The sequence below is a fragment of the Nuphar pumila genome, chromosome 14 (assembly GCF_984573655.1).
Source record: "Nuphar pumila chromosome 14, dmNupPumi1.hap1.1, whole genome shotgun sequence".
NCBI lineage: Eukaryota > Viridiplantae > Streptophyta > Magnoliopsida > Nymphaeales > Nymphaeaceae > Nuphar > Nuphar pumila.
This window is the reverse complement of record NC_143262.1, coordinates 87,033,652-87,042,545: the sequence shown is the minus strand read 5'-3', so window position 1 is coordinate 87,042,545 and position 8,894 is coordinate 87,033,652. Positions and strand designations below refer to the sequence as shown.

Sequence of the window (8,894 nt, the reverse complement as noted above, 5' to 3'; positions counted from 1 at the left end):
GGGCAAGGTAGAGACCTTGTCCTCCGCCGGTCCCCTGCCATCCCTATTAGCAGGTGTCGAGTGCAACTGTCGAAATATGAATCGGATTACGACGTTCCGATACATATCATAACGGACACATCGAACCGTCTAAGTCAAATGTACAAACAAAACAGGCCGGTTCGACATTCGGCTGTCAGAAAGAGCCGATTCTTTTGGACCTTACATCTCGGTCGAGTCGTCTAGATCGGCGCCGCAGTTTCGGCGGGGTCTTGTCCGTTACTTTTCGCACGTGCCAGGGCCCGACTGATGATTAACTTCACTTCTCCTGGTTTTCTTTTTCCGTATTTTCTCTATTTTTTTTTTCTCTTGGAAAAGGGAGGTGGGCGATTTATATGAACCAGATCGAATGGAATTTTGACGTCCGCAATGACGCCTTGGTAGAGAGAGAGAGAAACAGAGGGAGAAAGCAAAGCTTAGTGAGAGAAGGAGCGACTAGAGAGAGAGTGAGTTTCGGAGAGAGAAACTAATGGTAGAGAGAGATAAGATCATAAGAGAGGGTTGGAATTTGGAAAACTGGAAACAGTGAGGAGAGAGAATCATCGCGGGTTAGAGAGGAGAGAGAAGGACAGAAGGTCTTAGAGAGAGAATGACAGCGGTTTAGAGGGAGGATAGAGAAAGAAAGAAGGCCTTACAGAGAGAAAGGAGGCGGTTTAGGAAGGAGAGAGAAAGACAGAGGAGAGAGGAGAGAGGAGAGAGAAAAACACAGTAGAAAGAGAATGAGGGCGGTTTAGAGAGGAGAGAGAAAGAAGAGAAAAGAGAGAGGAGAGAGAAAATCACAGTAGAGAGAGAGAGGGGAAGGAGAGGCGAGAAGGGGTGTTTTCTAGGGTTTCATCGCCCTTCTAGAAGCTTCCAGGACGGCCTCCGATTCCGCTCTAGCTCGAGAGTCGTCGTCGTCTTCATCTCTCATTCTGGTATGTTTTTTCTCTCAAAGGAGGGATATTTCCCCATCTTTCTTTCGAGCTCTACCGAAACCCTAGAATTCACAGAGCGCTCGAACCGCGGGAGCTCTGCTTGATCAGTAAAATCACTCTGTTTCGTCTTTGCGCTGAATTCCATCGGCATTCCGACGGTACCGCGAGTTCTTGTTTTGTTCTTTCTAAGGTTTTGTGGGGGCAAAAGGGAAGGGTTGGGTTTCTTTTAGGTTTTTAGGGGTTGTCGTTGGGAGACGTTGTTGATCGAGGGTTGGTTTCTTTCCTCGGTGCTTGTTGGGGTTGGAATTCGAGTGTTTTTCGGTGCCGGGTGTTTGCTGTGTTAAGTTTTTCTTTTGGTGGTTTCTTGATCGAACACGGAGTCGGGGTTTCGCGCTTTTCGTAGGCGGGGATGAGAGTCTGGTAGTGGTGATGCAGCTTTTTTTGATGTCTGGAACGTCCCTTCTGAAAGCCGCCATGTGTTCGAATTGAATGGGTTTAATGATGGATCTGTTGGGTGGTTGTTTCTGTGCGTTGTTATCGTTTTCCGTTGCTCAGGTGCGAGAGGTGGTGTGAAAACTGAAAAATTGGTTGACCAGAAATCTTGATTCGAGTTTGTGTTCTTGGTATTTGTCTATGTTGAGCTTTCTAGTGACTTGTTTCCATTTGAGGATTCTGATTCTTAGAAAAAGAAATAACGGAATCTGGGTTAAAAAATATGCGGTACCCTCATTCTCATTGTGTTGGTTCGGTTTTGTCGTCTGTTTTGCTTCATTGCCTTCTTTGTTGAGTGATCAATGCTCACTTGCGGGTTAGTTCGCCGCCCATATAACTGTTCAGGAGCATAGATAGAAATGTCTGGACTGCAGTTTTACCTGTTGGAAGCTTGCCTGTTCTAGCTTCATCGCTGAAACTGGGTAGTCTGATCAGTTGTTTGATTTGTGAGCAAAGGCATCTGCGTCGAGGATGATACCATCAGGGCCTCCGACGCCCGTCGGTGGTGCCCAAACAATTGCCCCTTCTGCTCTCTTACGAACAAATTCTAGTCTTTTGGGAGGCCAAAGTGGGTCAGTTCCTGCACAACCTGCCTTTCCTTCCCTTGTTTCTCCACGTTCTCAGTATGGAAATATGAATGTGCTCGGCAACTTGTCCGATGTTTCTTCACTTCTTGGTGGTGGGGGAGGTGCAGGAATTGGTGTCAACCAATCTTTTGCTGGGGCGAATGGTCCACTGTCTGCTGGTTCAAATCCTGGCCTTTCTGGAAACATTCAGAGGGGAGTTATTGGCATGAGTGCTGAATCTGATCCACTCTCAGGCATTGGCAGTGGATTGGGCTTTAATGCTTCACCTCTGTCGTTCACATCATTGAATGCTTCTGGCGCTATCTCATCTGGTATAAATGGATCTATGACGGCTTCTGGAGGTGCCCATTTCCAGAATTCTAATAATCAGCAGTCTCAAGACTTGCCGCATCCTCAACAACTTGAGGTGCAAAACTTTCAGCATGGACAACAAGGGCAGGATTCCTCTAATAGCCTGCAAATTCAGTCTCAGCATCTGCTTGGGGCAAGAGGGTTGCAGCAGTTCTCTGCTCAGATCAACGTTGGCTTGGGATCAAGCCAGCAGCAGCAATTACAGTCTCTTAGGGCAGTAAACAGTGATCAAAATGGACCCCAGTCATTGACATCCTTGCGTGGCCTGGTCCCTGTAAAAATGGAGCCTCAAGTGCCGAATGACCAATCTGCACAGCAACAATTGCAGACATTGCGAAGTATGGTTCCTGTGAAGTTGGAGCCACAACAGCATCAACCACAACAACAGCAGATTACGTCTTTAAGAAGTATTGGGGGCATTAAAAGCGAGCCACAACATTCAGATCAGTCACTATTTTTGCAGCAGCAGCAGCAGCAGCAACAACAACAACAACAACAACTTTTGCAAATGTCTCGACAGTCCTCCCAGCAGATGCAGTTGCAGGCAGCACAAATGAGTTTTTTGCAGCAGCAGCGGCTCTTGCAACAGCAGCAGCAACAACAGCAACAACAACAGCAACAGCAACAGCAACAACAACAGATGTTTAAAATATTACCTGTGCAACGCTCACAATTGCAGCAACAACCTATGCAACAGTTTCAACAACACAATCTACCACTAAGATCTACCATAAAACCAATCATGTATGAGCCAGGAATGTGTGCTCGAAGGTTGACACAGTATATGTATCACCAGCAGCATAGGCCTGCTGTAAGCTTCTTTATGTATACATATTTTGACTGCTTTTAGTGTCTTTGTAGTTTATTCTAATTTCAATGGTACAGCTGCTTATTTATGTCATTTAATACGTGCAAAATTATTGTCACAGGATAATAACATTGAGTTTTGGCGGAAGTTTGTTGCTGAGTACTTTGCTCCACATGCCAAGAAGCGTTGGTGTGTTTCTTTGTATGGCAATGGGCGGCAAACCACTGGTGTTTTCCCTCAGGTATGTTTTTTATGTTTCTTTTTTTCCTTTCTTCCTTTTGTATGTTCTTGATCCTTCTGATCTCCATGGGAATAAAAAATCAAGTTGCTTCATGTCTTGGCTCATTGTCTCCATTCATTTTTTCTTTGAAAAGAATGCAAGATTTTGCATACCTTCTCAGAGCAGACAATCCTCAGAAAATATTGAATAAAAGATTGACGTTCTCTATTTTTTCAGGACGTCTGGCACTGTGAAATATGCAATATAAAGCCTGGTCGTGGTTTCGGTATGTAATTTTTCTTTCTCCATATACGTGGTTGACTGCTGTGTGGTTGTATTGTTATGATGATATGTAAATATCCTTCAATGTTTTTTTCTTCTGGATACTTTTGGTTAAATGCTAAATATATTGTTCTCTTTGTCACCAATCCAAATACAAGGGCACCATAAATAGATTTTTGCATGCTTATGATTATTACTGTAATTTTCTTCTCTCAGAAACAACTGTGGAGGTTTTGCCAAGACTCTGCAAAATCAAATATGACAGTGGTACTTTGGAAGAACTTCTATATGTGGACATGCCCCACGAGTATCATACGCCATCTGGTCATATTGTCTTGGATTATGGAAAGGCAATCCAGGAAAGTGTGTTTGAACAACTACGTGTAGTACGTGATGGGCAACTTAGGGTTGTTTTCTCTATGGATCTAAAGGTTTGTTTTGTTTTTCGTTTTTTACTTTTTTTGGTAAAATATTTGGCCTTCATAATGTCTTTCTGTATTCTTTTTCCTTATAAAATTTCATTGAATCTCACAGTGACTTCATTTTCTTTGTCTGTTGTCTAGATATGCTCCTGGGAGTTTTGTGCAAGGCGCCATGAGGAGCTTATTCCTCGAAGACTGATATTATCTCAGGTCCTTTATGATTCCATCACGTGATCAAGATGTTACCAATTATTGTGTTGTTTATGTCTTTTACAGCAATAGTGGAAAGTAGCAGCAATATGTAAAGAAACCCCTAACAAATATGTTATTTATCAAGTGAGAATATCGTTGTAGCATTGTGGTGTTTTAAAAACGTTTAAACATGAAATTTAGCTTACGGATCTTGTTAAATTCTTTGCCGCCTATCCTCTTCAACCCTGACCATAGCCTGATTCGATGGTACTTGACATAGGATCATGGTTCATTTAGTTTTTTTTTTCTGACAGTCAAGAACTGATAGTTGACAATGAGTAGTCCATTATTCTGCGTCTTTTGGTTTTGTTTGGGCCTTGCCATGTTTTCAACCTTTTCTGTAACATTTTTGTTTATCATTCCTTTGCATTCGAATTTCTTTTTTATTTCAACATTTCCTGTTAAAAGTTGAGATACATAAAGCTGGTAAATTGCTGGTTTTAACTTTTGTTGCTGTTCTTGATTCAAGTAATGACCTATGTCACATGGGTGCGGGTCCGGGTGCGACACGGGTGCGGTGCAATTTAAAAAATTTTGGACACAGGGACTCGGCTATATATATATGTATATATATTTAATATATATATATATATAACAATAATAAGACTCTGTCAAAGTTGTGCCCATTAGGGGGACACGGCTATATATATATATAATAATAAGACTCGGCTATATATCTATATATTTTTGAAAAAATATATAAAAAATTTGTTTTTTTTAGTTTTTTGCCCTAAAAATGGACAAAAATAGACTCGGTCAAAGTTGACCGAGTCCAAAATGTGGACCGACTCGGCCCCGGTGCGTTGACCGAGTCTGACACTTGGTTGACCGTGTCTGCCTCGTGTCCGAAGCCGCACCCGTGTCGGGGCATGTCGATGCGGGTGCGTCGACCCCCTAGCCAAGTCCGTGTGACATAGGTAATGACTGAATCACTGTTACATCCTCACTTAAAGACAAATGCAGATGGACAACATGAAGACAGTCAACATGTTTTCACTCATACAAATAAATAAACGAACAACTCAGTTGGTTTTGTAGTGGCTCACATGAAAAGCACTAAGGTTATGGATTAGTAGACTTCAAGAAACTTTTTGATGGGCTTGCCAAATTACTAAATGAAAAAGTCACTGGGTTTGTAGTGCCTCATATTAATCTCTAAGTTTGCTGGATTAGAAAGTTGGGAATTTCCTCTATTAATGTAGACTTGGAGAAACTCTTTGATGAAGTTGTTTGGGGTTTTTTATAACCTCTAATGGAGATAATGAGATGCACCTCTTCATTTTTCAATGCTTTTTAGTCCCACTTTGCTTTATGTTTAAACTTCAAATATGTGGCTTAAAATGCATCGATGTAGATGCCTTTGTGATGGACTTTTGCGTTCTGTTGCATTCTGTGATTGGTTCTTTCGGTTTAGGAGGAAACCCTTGCCATCAGCTTCCTGCACCTTTTCCATATAGTGATTCCTGTTTCTTCCTTTCTCTAAGAAGTGTATCTGGGACACCATATTGAGTATGCACATCTACAATTAAAATAACTTGTATAGATTGACATAATGCAACTACTGAGCAACTTCCTGCTCAAGTTTGACATGGCTGACAATGTCTATAGGAGGAAGGGTGCTAGTGTTTCCATCCTTTTCCTTTTTCCAATGGGTGCCATAAAGCACTAATTGATACTTGATTTGAGCTGGAGCCCACTTGGAAATGGCCCCCTTCAGCTAGAGTATATTGGTTTGTCATGGTCATCCCCAGGAACAGCCTAGCTAGTAAATGTGTTACTTCTCGTTGCTGATTTGAACCAGTTATTATTTGTGCTACCTGCAGTAATCTCGCCAGCTACCAAGTAACCTGCATAAATAACATAAGGATTTATGTGTTGATTTTTTGATGTAGGGATAATCATTAGATTTCATTTGATTCTTCTAGTTGTTGCTATGTGCACATTTGCACGTACATCTTCTGTATGAACAAGGAATTTGGTGATTATATTTTGGACGCATTTGGATAGAGCTTGTGAAATTCTCATCAGCGAGGCCACTATTTCTGTGTTTGTGTGATGGAAGAAACGGAGCTGACAATCCATCAAATTTTTGAAAATTGAAGTAATTTTAGTCCTTCCAGAAGAAACCACTTTTACTATTTAAAGATATGGTAAATTGGATTCTCAGAATCCTGGGGCTCCATAAAAGCTGTCAATTCTCATTCTTCTGGGTTTCAAGGAAACCTCACCAATGATGTTTGCTTTTTAATGCTCAATCAAAGGGCACCCTTAAGATGAACATTATGCAGTGCTCTGTTTTTGTGATGATATGTACATATCATATCCATCTTTTGTCCTGGTCAACTTTTTTGATCCATACAACACGGATGCAGTCATTGGTTCCTATTCGTTGCATTCTAGCACATTTTGTTATAGCATAGTTGGTGTGGAAGGTGTTATTGATATTTGCTGTCATGTACAGGTTAGCCAGCTTGGTTCAGTGGCTCAGAAATACCAGGCTTCAACTCAAAATGGGTCGTCCAGTCTTTCATCACAGGAGTTGCAGAGCACTTGTAATATGTAAGGCACAACTTTCCTTTTCAGAATTGTGGTGAAAGTATCTGAAATTCATTCTTTAATAACGTTTTCTGAGAATATTGTTTAATAGTCCTCTCTCTCTCTCAAACACACACACACACACACACACCTCTGTTTGGGTTCCTTGGATCTGGAGCTAGATTAGAGCCCTTTGCTATTTTGATTAGTTTTCGAGAGCCATCACTTTTGCTTGTTCTGTCCACTTCTGGTACAGACTCACTCACCATGTTTGCATGCATGTGCATGCAGGCACCTTGTTCTCATTCATGCTTATTGTGCCATCATTCAAAATTATGTTATTGGTATTGTATTTATCTAGTGTGTTTATGTTTATCTACTTCCTGCAGATATAGAGTGATATTTATGATTTTTTTTCTTTTGTACTTTAGTTATTAATACGCCAAAAAATTATTAACTTACTGGAGATTAGTTTCTCTTTAGCTTTGTCTTGGCCTTGCAAGACTGATTTACCGATAAATATTTAAGTGTTAAAGACCGATTTCCAAAAGCGATATCTCTATAAACTTTCTCTTTGAATTCCTATTTAACAAATGCTAACTTGTTCATGGCTTGATTTAGATATCTTTTTGATTGGCGTGTGAGAGGTTTAATGCACAGTCACAGATATTGCTGATAAATTGAAAATGTCGGCTTTATAGATCTTGTTTTTTGGAAAACAATTTAAAAGGTAAAATATCACGATATTCTCAAAAATAATTCTATAGCAATATTATTGCCATAATATCACAATATTATTACGATACTTGTGATATTTTGTTAGTCTTACTTTTTTTATTTATTTTCTATATCTTAAATATGTTTTTTCTTTTATATTTTTTACTTCTTTTATTATATTTTATACATGTGTATTTTATTATCTAAACATATAATTTTCTTACTTATTTATGCTATTTTTATATTCTTTAATTATTTAATTGCCAAAAATTTCCCAAGATTTATCAAATAAATCTATATTCTTGCAAGACTTGCCTTGCCAAGATATAGCCAAGACCCATTTTTGTGACTGGTTTGATGCCTCATTATACCCATTATGTTTTTTTTTGTCATACTGCATCTTTGGCGGATTTTATTACCTTTTACTTTCTTATTATTAGTTCTTACTTTAATGCAGAACAGAGATGTTTTTTATAGCTCGTGAGTCAGCCATAAAAGCCCCCTCCCTGTTTTTGGTTGTTCACGACTTCCAAATTGAAAGTATGAGGTCCATTGTCTTCCCTACAATTGGAGATAAATATTGAAGGGTCTAAAGGCTCTGGTTAGAAGAGATAATTGTTGGAAGAGTTGGATATTTATTGAAGGTCGATGACTAAAGAGCAGACTGGTGCTCAGATGTTGTGTTGACTGAGTGTTGGAAGATGGAACCTATATATTTTTTTGGAATGAAAAGACACAAAAGAAAAAAAAAATTACATAATATGAATAGAACAAAGGAGTTTATAAATGTCTTTTGGTGGAAATAGTTGTCTGTGAGATATCAACATTCGCTTGATGATGATGGGTTCCTATTTTGAAGCTAATGGCCTGATGCATCCCCAACCTTTGATCACTTACTCCATCTGGTGGATTACAGCTAAGAATGTCTGTTTCTCTATTAGAACCTCATGAGCCACCTTTTGGATCAACGAGTGAATCATCTCGCTGTGAAGGACATTTAGTCTTGGTGTCTATGGCAAGCACATTTGTTTCATGGATTATTCCCTTACGCTACTTAGTGTTTATTGTTCTAAAATGCGGTTATCATCTTGCTAGTTTATACCCTTGCAATGAAGACATTGGATCCTTGAAAAAAAAAGTCGCGATTCATCGCCTGAGGTGTTGTGATGCCATCAAGTTCCTCTTTCTCCCAGGATTGCCCGAATATGGAAGTTTTTTGAGTGATCCTCATTTCCTAAGGCCTGTTTTTTTACACCTTGAATCCTAAATATTATA

The 8,894-nt window shown here is 39.8% G+C and overlaps 1 protein-coding gene across 3 annotated transcripts in view; it reads left to right on the top strand.

Annotated features, from left to right (window-relative positions):
• The first annotated feature begins 398 nt into the window (after positions 1-398).
• The window catches only part of LOC149817255 (transcriptional corepressor SEUSS-like), a 33,810-nt gene continuing 25,314 nt past the window's right edge, over positions 399-8,894 (top strand). The window contains exons 1-7 of one of the 3 annotated variants that reach the window (XM_089987984.1): positions 399-953; positions 2,140-3,194; positions 3,313-3,432; positions 3,649-3,697; positions 3,910-4,124; positions 4,257-4,325; positions 6,829-6,926. In XM_089987984.1, the coding sequence (XP_089844110.1) occupies positions 2,238-3,194; positions 3,313-3,432; positions 3,649-3,697; positions 3,910-4,124; positions 4,257-4,325; positions 6,829-6,926 (1,508 nt within the window). In that variant the 5' untranslated portion in view covers positions 399-953; positions 2,140-2,237. Of the gene's footprint in view, positions 954-1,899; positions 3,195-3,312; positions 3,433-3,648; positions 3,698-3,909; positions 4,125-4,256; positions 4,326-6,828; positions 6,927-8,894 lie in introns of those variants that run through there. The other 2 variants (XM_089987983.1, XM_089987986.1) reach the window with 2 other exon arrangements.